We start from the raw sequence: 21,615 nt of genomic DNA on the forward strand, positions 1-21,615 counted from the left end.
TCAAGAATCTTCTCCAACACCACAGTTCAAAAGCATCAATTCTTCGACGTTCAGCTTTCTTTATAGTCCAACGCTCACATCTATACATGACTACTGGAAAAACCATAGCTTTGACTAGACGGACCTTTGTTGGCATAGTAATGTCTCTGCTTTTTAATATGCTATCTAGGTTGGTCATAACTTTCCTTCCAAGGAGTAAGTGTCTTTTAATTTCACGGTTGCAGTCACCATCTGCAGTGATTTTGGAGCCCCAAAAATAAAGTTTCTCACTGTTTCCATTGTTTTCCCATCTCTTTGCCATGAAGTGATGGGACCAGATGCCATGATCTTAATAGTCTGAATGTTGAGTTGTAAGCCAACTTTTTCACTCTCCTCTTTCACTTTCACCAAGAGGCTCTTTAGTTCTTTTTCACTTTCTGTCATAAGGGTAGTATCATCTGCATATCTGAGGTTATTGATTTTTGAGGTTATAATCTTATAATCTGAAGTTATAAGATTTTTAGTCAGAGTTTCAATATCAAACTCTCAGAAATTAATAGAATGAATGTACAGAGAAGTAGAAGAATATAGTAGGCCTGAAAAGCATTATGAAACAAGTCAACATAATTAATATTTATACAATTTTCTCACAGCAGTAGGATACAAATTCTATTCAAGTTCCCATAGACTATAAACTAGGAGACACTGGAACATATCCAGAGACATAAGATCAGGGGCAGAAATGTCATGGTCGACAGGTATTGAAATCATACAGAGTCTGTTCTCTTATTTCTGTGTAATTATGTTAGAGATCAATATCAAAAGATATTTGAAAATAACCCACATATTTTCAAGTGCAGTATGACATTTACCAAGAGAGGTCTCTGATTTAGCCATTGAAAGACTCAATAAAGTTAGAAGACTGAAAAAACAGGGTGATCGCAGAGGAGAATTCCTATTTTTTAATGGCCGCAGAATAACCTAACCTGTAGATATGTTGTTGGACTCATCTTTTGCTTTTAGCTTCTCAGAGTTACCAATAGTGCTATACTGAAAGCCACATTTTAAATTATTCCCTTAGGCTCAGTTCTCAGAAGTGGGATTGATTTTTGAAAGGGTTCTTGACAGACTGCTTTGTTAAAATGTCATATAGCTCCACAAGTAGCAAGAGGGACAAGCTGTGGGCACACAGCATAGCCACAGTCCAGCTCAGTCACCTGCCTCCTTAACTAGACTCACCTAGAACTGAACTAGAATCCTCAGCATATATAATACCGTAGTGCAGAAAGGCGTGTCCACAAGTCTGACTGGCTAGAGAAGGGCTCGCAGGGCAGAATCTCCCTTGGTCCTGAGTTTGGCACTCAACGTCACAATATCTGAACTCTGACTCCTGCAGCCCTCCACGAGGGCATTCACCTTTCATCGGTGGACTGACAAAAACCAAGCAACAGAGTCTGATTTAGTCAGTAAAGCAGGTATCAATCTAAGAACTTACAAAGATAAATTTAACAAGAATGCACACACGAAAAGACTGGTGTGTCCTCTCTACCCTTTCCCCAAACACTGCTTCTCTGTGTGCGTGCTCACTCATGTCTGACTCTGCAACCCCATGGATTGTAGTCTTCCAGGCTCCTCTGTCCATGGGATTCTCCAGGAAAGAATTAGAACGTGTTGCCATTTCCTTCTCCAAGAAACACTGCTTAGCCCCTGCTTTAAATAATTATTGACCAAGTATTTAAAGAACGTCAGCTTATGTCTCACTTGGACCCTCAAGTCTCAATTTCAATGCCACCTCCTGTCAAAAGCTTTCCCTGACCCTCCAGATCCCTTCATGTAAGAACAGTTTAGGGTCCCCTCCTCCAGGTTCATGGAATCCCTCTCTGGCACCAATCACACTATAGTGTCTTTGCTCATTAAGGTGTTTCTGTCTCCCCTATTAGACTTTGAGGGCCATGAGGGCAAGGGCCTTATCTTCTTGTTCACTGCTTTTTACCAGCATCTAGCACAATTTCTTGCACATAGCAGGCATTCACTAAATAGCTGTTGACAATGAATAAAGTACCTGCCATGTGCCAGGTACTAGCTGACTCCTCAGGAAAGGTATGTGTAGTGAAATTTGCTGGCTGTTCTCCAAACCTCTGGATTTCAGCCACTAAGTCCCATCCTCTAGGACACAGCTTGGTCAAGAAAGAGCCCACAACCCTAGATAAGTCAATCAGGTCCAAAAAGACTCAGTTCTTAGACTATGGTTTGAGGAATAGAGATTTGCAATTGACTTTCCTGCTCCTGTGGGATACGAGCTCCCATGGCTGAATCCCTAGAAGCCCTGCTGGGCCCATGAGAAGAGCCAGAAACACCATCTGGGCCCATAAGAAGAGCCAGGATTAAGATGAAGTCAGCATCATTGAGGGCTTCCCCAGTGGCTCAGTGGTAAAGAATCTGCCTGCAATGCAGGAGATGAGGCTTCGATCCCTGGGTTAGGAAGATCCCCTGGAGGAGGGCATGCCAACTCACTCCAGTATTCTTGCCTGGAAAATCCATGGACAGGGGAGTCTGGCAGGCTATAGCCTGTAGGGTCACAAAGAGTTGGACATGACTGAAGTGACTTCGTACACACGCACAGCATCATTGAAGGGTCCTTGGTGGTATGTGAGCAGCTGAATCAAACCTTTCCTGAAGCTAGCCCTCCCATCTCCATTCTTCTCAGTCAAGCATGCCAATCTTCCTTTCAAGTAAGTTTGAGTTTCTGCACTTATAACATGAAGCATCCAAAAGGGTCAGAGGTCAAGCTTCATCATCTCAGTACCTGCTGAGAAACTGAGTGGATTCACAGTTTGGGATGCTCTTGGGACCTTATCTTGTAGCCCTCAACTCCTCATCCATGACTCATTCACCATGACTCTCAGACAGGGACAACCCCCAACAGAAGCTCTTGGACCAATGGCAGGGGATATGGGACTTGGTCTTAACTACCAGATGCTCCAGCTGCTCTCAGTCCTCACCAAAGAGATAAATAGGACCCATCCAAAGACAAAACAGCTTGCATCTGACACGTGATCTTCTTGCACCTCTAAATCACTTGTCTGGGGTCTAGGTCCGAAATGACCATTTTAGGGAATTTCCTGGTGGTCCAGTGGTTAGGACTCCATGCTTTCACTGCTGAGGGCCCAGGTTCAATCCTTGATCAGGCAACTAAGATCACACAAGATATGTGGCACGGCACACACACAAAAAAGAAATGATCATTTCAATCTTCTTGGTACAAGCATAGTGAAGATGTAGGATTGAAGAATCAGAATGTTAGAGCTAATCAGACCCTTCTTTTTGCAGATGGAGAAACTGTGGCTCAGAGCAGGGAGGAAACTTGCTCAAGGTCACACCACTCATTAGTGCCAGAGCTGACACTCTCTTAAAGGAGTTTTGGCATCAGCCTCCCCCTGCAGAGATGGGGCTGGGGCTCCACCAGCTGGGGAAGCAGAGAGGTAGGAATACTGATGGGGATTCTCCCTACTATGACAGGGTAGGAGCTGCTTCTCAGTCATCCTTAATTGTTTGGTAGCATTTTGACAACACTTTTTTGTTGACCTAGGATGAGATGACTTCAGAGGGTACAAAGTCTCTGACAAAGCATCATCAATGACGTCTCTAGAATTTCTCCAGGGGGGAACTTAGCACCAGCAATCTGATGGGAAAGGGACCAAGAGACTCACCTTCGAGCTGCATTTACATAGCAAGTTTACTGTTGTTACTTAGACGAGGATTTTTCGATTTCCACATTACTGGCATTTGAAGCAGGATAACTCTTTGTTGTGGGAAGGCTGTCCTGTGCATTGTAGCATATTTAGCAGCATTCTTGGTCTCTCCTACTGAATGTCTACAGCACTTAACCTGCCCACTGTGATAACCAAAAATATCTCCAGATATCACCAAATGCCCCAAAAGACAAATTGCCCCATTTGAGGAAACACTGACATACCTGCATGTTTAGGTGGCTGAGGGGGCATGATGGGGATTCTTCTAAAAGAGGAATGGAGATAAAAACACAAGGAACCACTCCCTGCTGCAAGAGAATAAAACCGTGGGAGGGATAATCAGCTCTAGGCGAACCATGAACTTTGATCTTACTTGCCCCGCTTCCCTTTTATGACCATTTTCTTCTCTTTCTTGGCTCCCATTCCCACTTAGAAAATAAAATTAATAAACCATTCAGAAAAAATTAATATTTTCACTCACATTAGAGTGAAACAAGCAGTGTACAATAGTTACAAGCGGTTATAAACACAAGATACACTTAAGATGTGAGCATTTCCCTGTATATAAGCTATATCTCAAAAAAAAAATAATAAAAAAGCATAAAGCAATTATATGCTGGATTCAACTCCAAATTTATACATTTCCTAGCTGTGTGACTTTGTGTAAGTCCTCTCATCTCTCTCTCTCTTTTTTTCTGCCATGCCACTCAACTTGTGGGATCCTATTTCCCTGACCAGGGATTGAACCCTGGCCCCAGCAGTGAAGGTACAGACTCCTAACCGCTGAATCACCAGGGAATTCCCTCCTCTCACCTCTTAGAACCTCCGCTTCCTCAGCTGTAAAGGGGGGTGGCAATAGTATGTGTCAGAGGATAACTGTGCAGAGCCCATGATATAATGCACTTTGCATAATGCCTGTCACCGAGGTAATGTGTGTAATAGCTATTATGTATTCAATTCACATTTATATTACCTATTTATATTTATCTAGTTTATAGGTGAAATTGCTCCCTGATGGTCTGCTTCCTGTGGATCTGTTCTGAACTGTTGCTTCTTGACCTGCACACAGATTTCTCAGGAGGCAGGTAAGGTGGCCTGGTATTCCCATCTCTTGAAGAATTTTCCAGTTTGTTGTGATCCAGTGTCAAAGACTACTGCGCAGTCAGTAAAGCAGAAGTAGATGGTTTTCTAGAATTCTCTTGCTTTTTCGATGATGTTGGCAATTTGATCTCTGGTTCCTCTGCCTTTTGTAAATCCAGCTTGAACATCTGGAAGTTATCAGTTCACGTACTGTTGAAGCCTCGCTTGGAGAATTTTGAGCATTACTTTGCTAGCAACTGTGAGGTAGTTTGAGCATTCTTTGGCATTGCCTTTCTTTGGGATTGGAATGAAAACTGACCTTTCCCAGTCCTGCAGCCACTGTAGAGTTTTCCAAATTTGCTGGCATATTGAGTGCAGCACTTGAACAGTATCATCATTTAGGATTTGAAATAACTCAGCTGGAATTCCATCACCTCTACTAGCTTTGTTCATGGTGATGCTTCCTAAGGCCCATTTGACCTTGCACTCCAGGATGTCTGGCTCTAGGTGAATGATCACACCATCATGGTTTTCTGGGTCATGAAGATCTTTTTTGTACAGTTCTTCTGTGTATTCTTCTTAGTATCTTCTGCTTCTGTTAGGTCCATACCGTTTCTTTCATTGTGCCCATCTTTGCATGAAATGTTCCCTTGGTATCTCTAAATTTCTTGAAGAGATCTCTAGTCTTTCCCATTCTATTGTTTTCCTCTATTTCTTTGATCATCTAGGAAGACTTTCTTATCTCTTCTTGCTATTCTTTGGAACTCTACATTCAGATGGATATATCTTTCCTTTTCTCCTTTGCCTTTTGCGTCTCCTTTTTCAGTTATTTGGAAGGCCTCCTCAGACAACCATTTTCCTTTTTGCATTTCTTTTTCTTGGGCATGATTTTGATCACAGCCTCCTGTACAATGTCACGAACCTCCATCCATAGTTCTTCAGGCACTCTATCAGATCTAATCCCTTGAATTGATTTGTCACTTCTACTGTATACTCATAAGGGATTTGATTTAGGTCATACTTGAATGGTCTAGTGGTTTTCCCTACTTTCTTCAATTTAAGTCTGAATTTCACAATAATGAATTCATGATCTGAGCCACAGTCAGCTCCTGGTTTTGTTTTTGCTGACTGTATAGAAGTTCTGCATCTTCAGCTGCAAAGAATATAATCAATCTGATTTCGGTATTGACCATCTGGTGATGTCCATGTGTAGAGTTGTCTCTTGTGTTGTTGGAAGACGGTATTTGCTATGAGCAGTGTGTTCTCTTAGTAAAACTCTGTTAACCTTTAACTAGCTTCATTTTGTACTCCAAGGCCAAGTTTGCCTATTACTCCAGGTATCTCTTGACTACCTACTTTTGCATTCCAGTCCCCTATGATGAAAAGGACTTCTTTTTTTGGTGTTAGTTCTAGAAAGTCTTCATAGAATCTTCATAGGTCTTCATAGAACCGTTCAACTTCAGCTTCTTCGGCATTAGTGGTTGGGACATAGGCTTGGATTACTGATATTGAATGGTTTGCCTTGGAAACAAACAGAGATCATTCTGTTTTTGAGGTTGCACTCAAGCACTGCATTTCGGATTCTTGTTGACTATGAGGGCTACTTCATTTCTTCTAAGGGATTTTTGCCCACAGTAGTAGATGTAATGGTCATCTGAATTAAATTTGCCCATTCTGGTCCATTTTAGTTCACTGATTCCTAAAATGTCACTGATCTCTTTGAGATAGAAAAAGTAAGGTCTAGAAACACAGCAATTTTCTATGGGACTTTGGACCCTTGGCTTATTAGTCCCACTGAGTCTCAGTTTCCTCAGCTGTAAATAGTATGCCAATACTGTCCACTTTGTAGAGTTCTTGTGAGATTTATAAATGACATGACTCTAGACGGGTCTGGGAATTCAGACTTGCCTTAAGACAGGGGCAAGCAGCTGCACCAATAGAACCTGCCAGCAGGGGGCAGGAACGCTACATCCAAGTTCCCACCTATGGAAGACATTTCATTTTTTGAGCACGGTTGTCTTTTTATCATGGAAAAATTTAGACACAAAAAGTAGAATAGCATAATGAACCCCATGTACCCAGGTTTCAACAACTATAAATATTTCAGCCAGTCTTCCTCCCTCTTTTTGTTTGCTATGCTGCTTGCAAAGTATTTTAAAACATATCCCAAATCTCATTTCATTTTATCCAGAATACATCAGTATGCATTTCTAATTGAAAAAGGCTTTTATTACCACAGACACTATGTCATTATCACACCTAACAAAAAAGAACAAATAATTCCTTGATCTATTGTTAATATTCAAATTTCCCTGATTGTACCAAAGATGTCTTTTGATAGTTATTAATAATCCACTTGAACTATTAATGAGGATCTAAATAAGGTTTTTGCATTTGCTGTCTTGAGTTTTATGATTTACCATTCTACCTTCCTTTTTAATTTTCATGCAATAAATTTATTGCAGAAACCAGGTCACTTGTTTTGTATGAATAGAAAGAAAGTGAAAAGTGAAATCGCTCAGTCGTGTCCAACTCCTTGCAACCCCGTGGATTGTAGAGTACCAGGCTCCTCCGTCCACGGGATTCTCTAGGCAAGAGTACTGGCTGCTACTGCTGCTAAGTTGCTTCAATCGTGTCCGACTCTCTGCGACCAGATGGCAGCCCACCAGGCTCCCCCATCCCTGGGATTCTCCAGGCAAGACACTGGAGTGGCTTGCCAGAATACTGGAGTGGGTTGCAATTTCCTTCTTCAGGGAACCTTCCCAACCCAGGGATTGAACCCTGCCGGGGTTCTTTTTTGTTAGGTATGATAAGGACATAGTGTCTGTGGTAATAAGACTTTTAGAACGTTCCACATTTTGAGTTGGCTGACTGTGGTGTTTGTCTAAGTTCCATGTTTCTGATAAACTGGTAACTAGATCTTGGTCTGCTTAGGCTTCCTTTTTTTTTTTTCTTCAGGCAAGAATATGCTATGGAAAGCACTGTGTGCCCCTCTTAATGATTTTAAGGCTGGTCAGTGGATTCAGGCAGTGTTAGCCTAAAGTCTCACTCAATTACAAGTTTTCTCAATAATCTTTCATCTAGTTGTTTCAGCATCATTTCATGATTGCTTCCTAGACTCATTATTTCATTAGGTTTTGCAAAACTGTATTTTTCTAATCCTATCATTTCTTCTGCATTTATTCATTGGAATTCTTCTATAAAAATAACTTTTTCTTATCTACTATTTGGTTACCTGCAATATAACTCATCAAGAAAAGAACAGAAAAATTTTTATTTTCCTTTATCCATTAATGGTCAGAGTAATGAACTCCATTGACAAAAAATGTTGTTTTCCTTGCTGCTGCTGCTAAGTCGCTTCATTCGTGTCCGACTCTGTGCGACCCCATAGACGGCAGCCCACCAGGCTCCCCCGTCCCTGGGATTCTCCAGGCAAGAACGATGGAGTGGGTTGCCATTTCCTTCTCCAGTGCATGAAAGTGAAAAGTGAAAGTGAAGTCGTTCAGTCGTGTCAGACTCTAGCGACCCCATGGACTGCAGCCCACCAGGCTCCTCCGAGCAGGGAGGTATAATCAAAATACTTATAAGCCACTTGAAAGTATTTTCTCTTGTAGCTATATCACTTCATTTGTTTCCATTTGTTTTTAATTTTCATGGAGTGTTTTATTCTACTGAACTTTTTTTAATGTAAATATGCAACATTTACGTTTCTAACAGTTTCCAGCTACATAAGGTACATTCACAGAGATCTCATTCCCATCCCTACCCGCTCCATCCCACAGAGCAGATAATTTTTAGAAGATTGAGTTTATTCTTCCATTGTTTACCTTTAAATATAAGCAATTAATGTATATTTATATCATCCCACTACTTACACAGAAGATAGCACTTCCACAAACACTGTCATGCACCTTGCTTATTCCCCTTATATACACGGACATTACTACTACTATTAGTTTCTATTTCTTTATAAGAACTTATCCACCTATCTTTTTACAGCTGCATAGCACTTCATCCTGTATTTGTATGGTAATTTATTCAGCTAGTTAATTGACACATGAGCAGTTTCCAATCTTTTGCCATTGAAAATAATGCCATAGTTTTTTTTTTAATGCCATAATGAATAGCCTTGTGCATAGAGCTTTTTGTATTTTGCCAATATATCACTAGGATAGACTCCTTAAAGTTTAGCCTTGACATAAGTTTACTGGGTGAAAGAGTAAATACATAGGTAACGTGGCTATAGATTGCCAAATGTCCTTAATTAGAAATTACATCATTTTGCCTTCCCACAAGCAGTGTATGACAATGCTATCTATCCACAGGAGTATTTTGGTGTGATATCAGACAGTGGATAAATAAATCACAGTGGGTAGATAAATCACAGACAAGCCTCCTGTCCCCAGAAACTCTGAGTCTCGTAGAAGGCTTCTGGGCAAATATAGTAACATGTGGTAATCTACGGTGCTTCCCAGGTGGCCCTAGGGGTAAAGAACCCACCTGCCAATGCAGGAAGATCACCTGGAGGAGGGCAAGGCAATTCACTTCAGTATTCTTGCCTGGAGAATTCCATGGACAGAGGAGCCTGCAGTGCTACAGTCCATTGTGTCGCAGAGTTAGACACAACTGAAGCGACTTAGCACAGCACATAATGTAATCTTTATTCTGAAGCTTAAGCTTCAGAGTCCATCACTTACAGAGATACTTTCCAAGGCCCCACCACTGTATTCACAGGCCCATTCTGTAATCTTTTTCCTAAAGAGGACACCCCAAATTACTAAAACGTCCACCTCACAGGCTTTAGAGTCAGTTTCATAACTTTTGAATTATGGGAGTGGATTTCAAGTTCTGCAACCACCTTGAGAGGAGGGATTCTTGTATTTAGTGACTAAGATAAACAAAAAATAACGTTTCCTCGGCCAGAGACACCACTCCTGATTCTGATCAATTACCCACACAGGTAGTCAGCTATCTACACAGAGCCCTCAACTTTTCCTCTCAAGGGCAGAAACCAAACCTTAGAATATATCAGTAGTCCTAGTAGACAGCCGAAGACTGGTAAATGACGTGCAGGGCAAAAATCGAACAGATTACAGAGCAAGGTTTCGGTTTGTTTTTTTTGTTTTTGGTCAGGATAAGTAGGAGAATTTACACCAGGGGAGTGGGTATTCAAGGCAAGTGCCCCCTCAAAAAAAAAAACAAAACACCTTTCCATCAAAGAATGCAAAGGTCTGCGTCCTTACCTGTAAAAATAGGGTTAGTAATAAGCCCTTCCCTTGTGGAGTTTCTTTAGGAGTAAGAAAGATCATTTAAAGATCTAACCCAATCCCAGACATTCGGGAGGCCCACAAATGGAGGACAGAAAATAAAATGGGTAATTGGTTGACCCTTGAGAGCAGTTAACAGGGATTCTTTGCGCATCACGCCTTATACAGCACTGGGAGGAGGAACAAACACTAGGTGGGGATTAAATCCGTGAAGAAGGAATGGACGATTCTGGCGGTTGCTTACTGATCCGCGAAACACTAACTGAATGACCGATCGGTCCGGGTCTTTGAGCAACTGACAGTCCAGAGTTGGCTGTCTGGTGAACGCGGGCCTGCATCTGGCCAACGGCAGTCCGGGGCCCCAGTGACTCAGGCTGACCGTCGGGCCACTTGCACGGCCGTCCTCGCTGTTAATCTCGGTCCAGGCCGGCCCAGACTTCTGCCGCTAGCCGCGCAAGGCCAGGGGTTGGGGTGGGGGTGGGGGGGGTGTCCCGACTCTCCACGTGCAGCCCGCGGGTGCCGCGGCCAGGCAGGGCGTGCGCGGAGGCCGCGGCTCCTTCCTCCACGCCGGGGGCAAGTGGCCCCCGTATCCCGGCTGCAGAGCCTCGGAACAATGAGGCGCCGGGTTCTTTAAGGGAGATACCACCGCGCCGGCGGGGCAGGGGACCGCGTCTTCCCAGATGATCGCACCCAGCCCCGCGCTACCGCCGCCTCGGCAACTGCACAGCGCGCAAATATGGCTCAGTGTCTCTGACAAAAGGTGCAGCCTCCCTGCCGGCGGGGCGGACGCCAGGCCTCCCAGCTCGGGCCGTGCTTCCCCGCGGGGCCCCGGAAGAGGCCCGCGTCCCGCAGGCATCCCAGCCCGGCGCGTAAGAAGATGCCCCAGGCCTTCCGCCCCAGCTACCCCGCACACCTTCCCGCAGCTCGGTAAAGTCAGAAATGGGGGCGGAGCGGGGGAGGGGAGGCGCGCCAGGCGCGCGAACTTCCCTCAGCCCGGACCTGAGGCTGAGGAATCACTCCCGCCGCAGGCACCCGCTGCGGCTGGAGAGCGACCGAGCCCCCGGGCGTGGAGTGGCCTTGCCGCTCCCGGTCACCCCCGCGGGGAGGAGGCACGAGTGGTGCATTCCAGAGCGCGCAACCCCCTTCCGCGACTCCCCCCGGCTCCTGAAAGCCAAGGGAGTCGGGAAGCCAGCGGAGCGCCAGGCGCGCGCCCCGCGGGACCAGCGCTCGGCGTCCCGGGTCGCGCTACGGAAAGCCGGAGGGGGGCGGGGCCGCGAGGCGTAAGGGGGTGTGTCCGCGCGCACCACGGGGGCGCGCGCCGGCCTCTGACTGGAGGCCGCGGCAGCGGAGGCGCGAGCTCCCCGATAATGGCGGCCTGCAGAGCCCGTGAGAGAGAGAAGCGGCGGCGGCTACCCTGAGGTAAATCTGGCCCCTCGGCTCGGCTGAGAGGCCCTGCTGCAGATCCGAGGGCCCTGCACGTGCCTCCCGCCCCAGGCGGCCTGTCACTGAGCTGTCAGCGGAGTCGTCCCAGGGAAGGCCCCGCGCGCCTCAGGCCTCCGGCCCGCACCCCTCAGGCCACCGGCCCCAGCCGCGGCCTCCTCTTCTGCCCCGTGGCCTCCTCCCCAGGCCCCGGCCTTAGCCGCCGACCCGGAGGAGTCGGGACAACTGCAGGACTGCCTCCTCCGGGTGAAGGGCCCTGAGAGGATCCCCTCCGGGTTTTCTCTGGAAGCCGCCGAAGAGGGGGAGGGCCTGATACTTGGCCAATGAGCGGGGCCCTGGGCCGCCGCGTCGGGCTACACCTCTGCCCAGGACTGGCCCTTCCCGGGCGCCAGCAGGTGTACAGCCTGGCCGGCCAGTGTCCGAGCGCCGGGTGGAGGCGCGAGGGCCCGGGGGGATGCCGTCCCGAGTTCCCGAGGCTCGCACGGTGTGCATCACCGCGCTGTGTTTTGCCCCAGGATCTCAAAGACTTCACAAACACCCTCCTTCCCACGTAGTCAGGGGGGTATGGGGCAGCTTTCAAGGCACGAACCACTTTGAGAAGGTTAGGAATTGGCGATCCACGGAGGACAGGAACGAATGTCCACTGTGTAGCTGGGGCAGAGAATTCTGTGGCAGGAAATCCGACGCTCGGAAATACTGTAGGAATTTGAAGACCGGTGTCCAGTTAGAGGAAGTGGGACTAAAAGCAATCTAAGAAGCTTTCATTTTCTTTATTAAATCTGTTCTATCGACTGAAAATGACTGGTCCCAACTTGACAGGCTCTATTTGTCGGTCGCTTTGTGTTCCCCTAAACCGTACACTATAAAAATTGTACAATCTCAGGTAACTTTTCTTGCCCATGCTGGCATTCTACAAATGAGGATTGGTTCCTGAAGCTTATTAGAATTTTGACAGTCTTCGGAGAATGAGCAGGCACTCTTCAAACTCTTAATTCAACACGTGTTTCCACGCAAGGCCTTTCTTTGCCCTTGCCTTTAAATGATTTATCAAGTTGAATTCCAAAGAACTCTGCCAGAGAACCTCTTAATATGCAGGAGAGTTTTCATTGGCAAAAATGTCCTAGATCTAAATAGCTGTTGTTGAAACAAGAAGAGCAATAACCATATTCTAAGTAACTTAGTTTATCTGTAAAGGAACATTTTTCTCCACAAACTTTATTTGCAAGAAATAAGGAAATAAAATTAAAATAGGAATATGTGTAGTTTGATCATTTACTTTTAAAAAAGAAAAATAACTACTCATTTTTACTTGTGTGCAGTCTCAGTATCTAAGCCTAAGCCAGGTGTTTGTGTTTCTAACTGAGTTTTGCCATTTTTTAGGAACTTTTATATGTATCAGTTTTCAGGGGAAGCAGGAGTTTTGATTGTTTTTTCATGATCAGTAAATAAGAATATGAACTTTTTGTTTTATCTTTAGCAGTGGTGTTTTGAAGCAGTTCATGTAAGAGGTTGTCAGAGCATGATGGCCTGGTTTCAAATCCCAGGTTCACCAGTTACTTGCTGTTTGACCTTGGGCATGTTGCTTAAACTCTGTGCTTTAGTTTTTTTCATCTACAAAATGAGCTATTATGCTCAGTTTCTACCTCATAATGTTGTTGTGAGGATTAAATGAGCTTAATATATAAAGTGCTTGGGACAGTTTCTGATACATGGTAAGTACCACATTACTGTTACTATTATTAAATAGTAGTGTTACTATTATTAAAATATTTACATTTGCCCAGTGTATAGCAAATATTGTTCAAGCACTGCAGACAGTGAGACAGATGATAACTACTAAATCGTTCATAAGAAGAAATTCAAGCCAGTAGGTATACTTAATTTCAACAGAGCACTTTGTTCATTTTTCCAGAAACCTTGACCTTGAAGATGGTGAGTAGCCAGCCAAAGTACGATCTAATACGGGAGGTAGGCCGAGGTAGTTACGGTGTTGTATATGAAGCAGTCATCAGAAAGACCTCTGCACGGGTGGCAGTGAAGAAAATTCGATGCCATGCACCTGAAAACGTTGAACTAGCCCTGCGTGAGTTCTGGGCACTAAGCAGTATCAAGAGCCAACATCCAAATGTGATTCACTTGGAGGAATGCATCCTACAAAAAGATGGGATGGTGCAAAAGATGTCCCACGGCTCTAATTCTTCCCTTTATTTACAGGTATGTGTGGTTGAATGGGAAATAGAAATGATTTGAAGGTAGCATTGGTCAGCAGTGAGAGGAATGAAAGAGTCAGATGAACTTCTACTTTAAGTGCAGGTGTTTATGTCGTTAGGAATAGATAGGGGTCTGCCAAGAACTGAGTAGATGTTTCCTCTAAAACAAGGTTTTATTTAAACCTGTGATGCAAATACCTAAAAATAACATAAGCCACCTGTTATGCCACGATACTTGCCAATCTGCATAGGAATGGGACAGCATAGGAACTAGAGAGGTGATTGAGACTAGAGTCTAATTAGTTCACTTATTTGAAATCAGTTTTTTTGGAACTGAAGACAGAAGAAAAGGGAAAACTCTACAACCAGTAGCAGTACCCATAGGTAATTGGGCTTTTCTTTATCACTGACATGAACTCATATTCATGTTTTAGAAGGTTGTTTAAGATCCTAACCATGCAATTCCATTGAATTTTCATGGAGTTGGTGGCTTAGCACCTGAATGTTACCAACGACTTAACATTTGGCTTCCTACTCATTCCATACTCTGCTCAGAACAGTCCTGTCAGAAATGTGCTATTATTATCATCGTTATAAATGAAGAAACTGAGGCTTAGAATAGATAATGAATTGATCCAGAATCACATAGCAAGTGGCAGAATTGGGAGCTAAATGTAGGACTATCTGGCAGCTAAAACTTGTGCCCTATAACCTCTAGATTACCCTTTTGCCTCCAGGTTACTCTTCTGTAGACTTGGGGAAAGCATTAATATAGGAAAACAGAAAGTGTGATTTTTTTTTAAGGTTGATTTCTGCCATAGATCAAAATCTCTAGTAGGTCTGTATTTGAAGAGAAAATATACTTCAGACATAGCTAGTTAAAGGCCAGAGCAAAATTTCTTAAGTCCAGTAATTCTTGGAACATGAACAACTTTCCACGAGTGTTTCTAAATTCAGAATTTACCATTAGGGTACAAAAGGCTGTTTTAAAACAGCAAAAGCTTTTGTTCTAGGAACAACAGAACAAACACATTATTCTATGTAATTAAAAAACTAAACTTTCATTGTATGGTGAAAAAATAGCAGCCTTGAGAACCTAATTTCTCTCAAGATAGGGAATATAAACATAACTATTTAGTCTTTATTTGTTTTACTTTGTATTCATCTAGAAGTGCTTATTAGATAAGTTACAATGATAAAAAAAATTGGAAACATTCTTACCGCATTCCACATAAAAGTAGCTAGAACCTTGCTGGACTTTGCCTTGAATTTTGGAGACTAAAATGCATAATTGAACTATAAATGCGAGGATATTTAAACATATGGCTTAGTGCTGATGATATCCTTGAGTCCAGATGGAGCAACTACTATAATAACTAGGTATTAGCTAGCTAATCTCTCAAGGCTTTAAGATGTAAAGCCTTGATTTGGTGATTTTTTTTTTTTTAATCTAAAGTACCTTTTTGTTTAGTAATCTATTTCATCTTTTTAAGGCCTGATAGATCTGTGTTTGACTTATGGCATTTTTTGCTAGCTGTATGACCTTGGATAAACAACCCATCTTTTCCCAGCATCTGTATCTTCAAACGTAAGGAATAATAATTTCTACCTTCCATGGGACTTGTCAAAGTAAGATGTGATGCAGACACAGTACTTGGCATATAGGAAGAACTCAGTCGTAAGCAACTCTAATAAAATTATATTTTCTACAGATTTATTTAGTTAACCAGACATTCACCAACACATTAACAAGTGCCCTCTCTAAATTTACACTAGTGAAGACAACCAATATTTACACGTGGTAAAACCAAACAAATCTATAGTGTGACGACAGAGTCTCTACATATGGTCTTCACTATTCTCTACATTTTTTTTCCTCCATGTTTTTCTAGATATCTTTCTTGTTCTCAGTTGGAATCATTCAGTCAGTTCCTGATAGCTAAAAACCTTACCTAGAAGAAATATAAAACAAACAGTTAACAGAGGACACATCTTATGCATAGAAACTTTATGGCCAATATGTATACTTATCATGAGTGTCATGAATGAAAAGTACGGGATGATGTAGGTGCATGTAGTAGGCAACCTGACATAATCCTGGAGTTCAGGAATTATGAACTGTTTCAACCGAAACTTGCAAGGTAAAGAGGAATTAGCCAGGTGAGTGAATGAGAAAACTTCCCAGGCAGAACGAACTGTACATACAAATGTTTAGAAGCAAAAGGCAGGAAGCATTCTAAGAACTGAAAGAAGATAAAAAGACTGCAGTGTGCAAGGAGAGTTGTTTTAGTTGAGACTGGAAAAGTCAGCAGGGTGAGAGTGTACAGGGTCCCACAGCCCATGTTAAAGAGCTTAGACTATAGCCTAAGAGAACAGGGACGCTGTTAAAGGACTTTAGGCAAGACAGCCAATGGCTGCCATCTTCTGCACATGACAGTAAGCAGATTGGGCTCTGTCTTTCTGTAGCTCTCAACCAGGGGCCCTCAAACTATAGCCCTCGGCCTGTTTTTGTATGGCCTGGATACTAAAAATAGTTTTTACATTTTTTAAGAGTTTTTTTTTTTTTTTTAAGAAGAAGACTATGGAACAGAGACCTTATGTGGCTTGTCAAGCCTAAAATATCTACTATCTGGCTTTACTCTAAACCATTATTTGAATGCTGGAACTCTGCATTGCTGAAAGCTATTTAGGAATTTTGCTTTTGAGAATGAAAAGAGGACATGACGGAAGAGTGATGATGCTCATCTTTAATCTGAGCATATTTAGTAACAGTGCACCTGGTAAATAATTGTGTGATCTGGACCTTTCTGTTCTTTCATTTTCTGTCTCAGTGGCAAACACATGCAACAAAGAAAACGCATGCAAAGAAGACTTCTGCAGACCATTGCAGTTATGGCTGCTGTGGGGGAGACAGCATGGAGAGGTGTTCTTTGCCTCTGCCCACCGAAAAGACAAAAGGAAATACTAGTAGATTTATAGCAGATCACTCACTCTTCAACAACTCTTCACCTTCCCTACTGAGTTTCTGTTCAGCCTGTGAGCCTGAAAAGGACACCATAGGACAAATGCTTTCAAAGCACTGTAATTGAAAATGATAGTTCATGTTCAGTGAAGTAATTGAGATTATTGAATTTCAGGTGGTAAGGGAGTTATAATTAGATAATGATATAAGTAAAACAGTGCTTTATTCTAGATTTTCAGCTTGTATCAAATATACAAGCTCAGTTTTGAATTTTCATATCAAAATGCATATGTGATTTTTATAAATTGGTTTTTAGAAGCCATCTATTGATAGAGATAGCCTTCATATTTGCATTCTGCTTATAGAAGTTCTTACAATAATGATGTCAGTCTTTAGTTTTATCAGTGACTACAGGAGCACTTTATTTCTGTAACAACTGGTTGTTCCTTCATAATTTTCTCTTAGTTTCACAGATTATGTTGATAGTGTAAGTGCAATAAGCGAGAAGTAGATTTCAGGCAGTTTCATGGAGTAGAATGTCCTAACTGATGTTTATACCCCGGTTGGCAATCTACCAGATCTAGGTGCTGAAACTTTGATCTTTTCAGGAAGCTATTAGCTAGCCAGTTAGAATTCAGCTCCATTGACACATGCAGCAAATGTACAAGGAGTTGAACACTTCTCAAAATATAACTATTTTTAATGAAGTTTTTACCTCTTGACTTAGAAATTTGGTGTATTTTTATTAGGGACAAAGTGACAGTTTGAAGTACTAAAGTTTAAAATAAAATGCACATATGAAAGCACTAAACAAATAAAATATTTGTGGAATTTCCAATTAAAATTAGAGACTAATTCAACCAGTGACTGTTTCTCTATAGCTGAATTATATAAACCATGCAGATGATTATAATCTGTTTTTTTCTTTCTTATAGCTTGTAGAGACTTCACTAAAAGGAGAAATTGCCTTTGATCCCAGAAGCGCCTATTACTTGTGGTTTGTGATGGATTTTTGTGATGGAGGAGATATGAATGAGTATCTGTTGTCCAGGAAACCCAATCGTAAAACTAACACCAGCTTCATGCTTCAGCTGAGCAGTGCCCTGGCTTTCTTGCATAAAAACCAGATCATCCATCGAGATCTGAAGCCTGATAACATCCTGATTTCTCAAAGCAGGTTGGATACCAGTGACTTGGAACCTACACTGAAAGTGGCTGATTTTGGTCTAAGTAAAGTTTGTTCAGCATCTGGGCAGAATCCAGAAGAACCTGTCAGTGTAAACAAGTGTTTCCTTTCTACAGCTTGTGGAACAGATTTCTACATGGCTCCTGAAGTGTGGGAGGGACATTATACAGCAAAAGCTGACATCTTTGCTCTGGGGATTATCATCTGGGCAATGCTGGAAAGGATCACCTTCATAGACACAGAGACAAAGAAGGAACTCTTGGGGAGTTATGTAAAACAAGGAACTGAGATTGTGCCTGTTGGGGAGGCACTTCTGGAAAATCCCAAAATGGAACTTCTCATTCCTGTGAAGAAAAAATCTATGAATGGGCGAATGAAACAACTGATTAAGGAAATGCTGGCTGCAAACCCTCAGGATCGTCCAGATGCTTTTGAACTAGAACTCAGATTAGTACAAATTGCATTTAAAGATAACAGCTGGGAAACGTGACACATATATTATTTGCAAATATCTTGGATGATATGCTGCTTCTGTTTTAACAGTGATGCAACATAATGTGGCTGAAAAAGAATATAAAAAGCTAAACTCCACCTTTTAAGGGTTTAGATTTTATTGTGGGATTTTTTTTTTTTCCTCATTTTTCTTAAGTCCAAGCTGGCCATTCTATTAATATGTTTTAAAAGTGTATTACCAATGTGGATGTAAATTTTTTTAAATGATCATTGGTAGAAGTTTGGCAGGAAAATTCTCTATAAGAGCCAAGAAAAGAAGAGTCCAGTTTTCTGGAAATATGTCTCTAAGTATTTTAGACATTCCTTGTCAGTATTAGGAATTTCCATGGAAAAAAAGGTTTGCATGCTGGTAATGCAACCTTTGAAGCTTTGTAAAGGAAACATATATGTATATATTTATGTATATGTAAGTATGTGAATGTGTGCATTTTGCATTCCATATGAAAAAAAAATGCCACTTCTGTTTAAATTATTTGATGTAGGTTTGGATTTTTTGAGATTTGCTGGTGAAATCAGTAATGAAAAATAAAAGAACCTTCCCTCTTCCTACCCTGTCCCTCCCTCTAATGAAATCATACTAAGTTTTTATTTTTATAATGTTATACAGCTTTTTTTAAGACATCATTTTGGAGAGTCCAAAATTATCTGGCTAAATGTAAGTGAAAGTAAGTGATCCAAAGCTGCTGAAGTTTGTTTGAGCTCTCCAGAGCCCTATAGCTGCAGGAGTTGAATTAGCCATGCAATCAATGTGGTACAGGTTTTAGGTAACCAAGCATTTAATTAACCAATTAAACCACTGCATTGGAACATGACTGCACTTGAGCATCTGCAATCTAATATAAGTCTGAACACAGAATTCTGCTGTTTCTGAAAACTTTGCTGTATATAAACTATAGTAATTGATATATATTAACTTTTTATTTTCAAGACTTTGTCTAAGCCTCAGCGTAAAGCTGAAGAAACCAAATGAGTTCTACCCTTTCATTGCCTGCTCTAATATGGTCTCGTGTTTAATCACTGGAATTCCTTTCATTTTGGCCCTAATGCTGTTTTCGCTTGTCTAATTTGACACAGTAATGGTAGTGATATGGTTGTATTCAGTGTTGACCACCTTTTTCTAAGGTGGGAGGTGATACCTATACAGTTTGGCAAATGGGTAAAATACTGTGGCATCAGTTATGTCTTTCAAACAGAGAGGTTATCAGTTTTATACAATCACTTGGTATGGTCTATGTGAAGAACCAATAGACCATTATTCTTCTTGAGACCATTCTTCTTCTTGAGGTCAGTTTGATTTTTAACCCCATATGGTTGTCTCCAGTTTTGTTTTGTTTTTTTTTCCTATAAATGCAGATAGTTCAAATCTAAAGGAAGAAAGTTTTCCTAAAACAGATCATTAGCCTTTAAGGTTGTTAATACTTTAAGACCATTTGTATATAGGTTAATCTTTATAAAGCACTAGAATCTTTGGTCAAAAGTAAAAAAAGTTTAAAGGTATTAGAATATTGAAATCATTGATAGTTCACATAGTCTCCTCAGTTTTTTTGAAATTCCACAATTTTTGGAATATTCCTACCATAATTTTTTCCTTATTTAAAATGTGTTCAGGGGACTATAAAAGGTGAAAAAGCACAAAAAATTGGAGTACATAAAATTTCTGAACTATGCATTACTTGGTGTGAAGTTTAAAATTTAGACTGAAAAGGTTTTACTTAAAACCTCTTAAATGAAAAAAAAGATGTACTTTTAACATTACTTCCAAGCTAATAATTATAAGAATTATTTTCAAAATTGGAGGTGGAAATACACTGAAACTTCATGATAATTGACCCTTTGGATCACCAAATTAGTAGAACACAGATCTGGCCAAGTAGATTGAGTTACTGGAAGTAGAAAAGCATTACAATGTTTTATCAATAACATGGCACTTCAGCAGAGATTCATGATGACTTAGGTGATGGTATGCCAATGCTTCATTTGCTCTTCAAATAGCTACATGTCATGGTTTCCTAAGTAGATAGCTTTTGGTCCCACCTCATTTAAAATAGTTAACAATTATAATTTATTTTGAAAACTATTTTAATTTACCTGTGAAGTGGAAGTATTCCTTTCATTGGCGGTAAGGATGTGAGGCGATCAGGAAGATTCTTCTGAAATTTTCTTAAGTCCCTGTATTCTAAATAGCCTATGATACCAAGAAAAATGATAGTAAATTCTTTGTCTTCATTCTTTCAGTCAGGAGGTATTTATTAAGTACCTACTGTGTGCTCAGCACTAAAGATCAGTTGATAAAATGACAATTTAAAAATGGCATGTAGCCATGGGCTTTTCCAGCAAGGAGTAAGAAATAAAGTGATACTTGGAAATTCCTGGATATTGCTTAGAGGAAAAATGAAAGCAAGAGTCTGTGCACAGTGCCTTGCCCATAATAGGTACTCAATAAACTGTTGTTCCTCATAGAGTCTCTTGCCATGGTTTATAGTGTTTTATGAAATTTGTCTTAATTGAAAAAAGACCAAATATTTCAAATAAGCTTATAGGCAGCTGTGGCCAGTTAAAACAATGGGATTGTACAGTTAGTTCCTAGAATGTTATTTTGCACTAGTTGTCACTTAGAAGGATGGGGTTCCTGTAGTTTTTTGGTGCTAAGGGATACTTTGTCACTATGATGAAGTAAGTGTTAAGTGTCAGATAAATAGCACACTGAATAGTTCTTTCTGCTGGTCTGTTTTTTCCTCTTTGTTGTTGTTGTTGTTGTTTTTAACTGTAAAATGTTTATCAATCAAACTATTGTAGCAGCTACAAATAATTCACCAGCATGACAAAATGGTCAAAAAATAAGTCATCAGCACTTCAAAAACAAAAGCAACTTTTGAAATTTTCTTTTAAAATTGTCAAATATATTTTATGAAGAATTTATAAAAGGGGGAAATGATTGTAATTTATTGTTCATGACTTTTTTTTTTTTTAATAAAGTGCGTTTCAACAAAAAATTCCCTGGAAATTCTACATTGCTGCTTTGGTGGCTCTGTGAGTAGTTCTGTAATGCTTTACTTCATAGATATAAAATACAGCATATAAAATTTGAAGCAATATTTTTTCAGCCTTATCTATTAAATGAAACTTTCTATAATAGAAGCTGTTACTGAGGAAAGGATGACTGAATTATAGGAGTTTCTTTCAATATTTCAAGGTCTCTAAAATTTTAAAGCTTGCTGTATTAGAA

At 41.2% G+C, this 21,615-nt stretch overlaps 1 protein-coding gene across 2 annotated transcripts; it reads left to right on the plus strand.

Moving 5' to 3' along the window:
• Positions 1-8,444: 8,444 nt before the first annotated feature.
• Positions 8,445-21,382, plus strand: PDIK1L (PDLIM1 interacting kinase 1 like). 2 transcript variants are annotated; one of them, XM_086329011.1, is made up of 3 exons: positions 8,445-11,005; positions 13,431-13,732; positions 17,626-21,382. In XM_086329011.1, the coding sequence occupies exons 1-3, from the start codon at positions 10,759-10,761 to the stop codon at positions 18,364-18,366; spliced, it is 1,290 nt and encodes a 429-aa protein (XP_086185137.1). In that variant the 5' UTR covers positions 8,445-10,758; the 3' UTR covers positions 18,367-21,382. The 2 variants fall into 2 exon arrangements, with proteins under 2 accessions (XP_086185137.1, XP_086185145.1); XM_086329019.1 differs by lacking the exon at positions 8,445-11,005 and adding an exon at positions 11,228-11,497.
• The last annotated feature ends 233 nt before the right edge of the window (positions 21,383-21,615 follow it).

Source organism: Bos grunniens, chromosome 2 (assembly GCF_055505025.1).
Source record: "Bos grunniens cultivar Pamir isolate PY7600 chromosome 2, Bosgru_T2T1.0, whole genome shotgun sequence".
NCBI lineage: Eukaryota > Metazoa > Chordata > Mammalia > Artiodactyla > Bovidae > Bos > Bos grunniens.

What these genes read in the sequence shown, in the direction of transcription:
- PDIK1L (XM_086329011.1), top strand. Translation starts at nt 10,759, where the DNA reads ATGATCGCACCCAGCCCCGCGCTACCGCCGCCTCGGCAACTGCACAGC. An exon ending in GCACACCTTCCCGCAGCTCG is followed by an intron (nt 11,006 to 13,430) that starts GTAAAGTCAGAA and finishes TCATTTTTCCAG; the next exon opens with AAACCTTGACCTTGAAGATG. An exon ending in ATTCTTCCCTTTATTTACAG is followed by an intron (nt 13,733 to 17,625) that starts GTATGTGTGGTT and finishes TCTTTCTTATAG; the next exon opens with CTTGTAGAGACTTCACTAAA.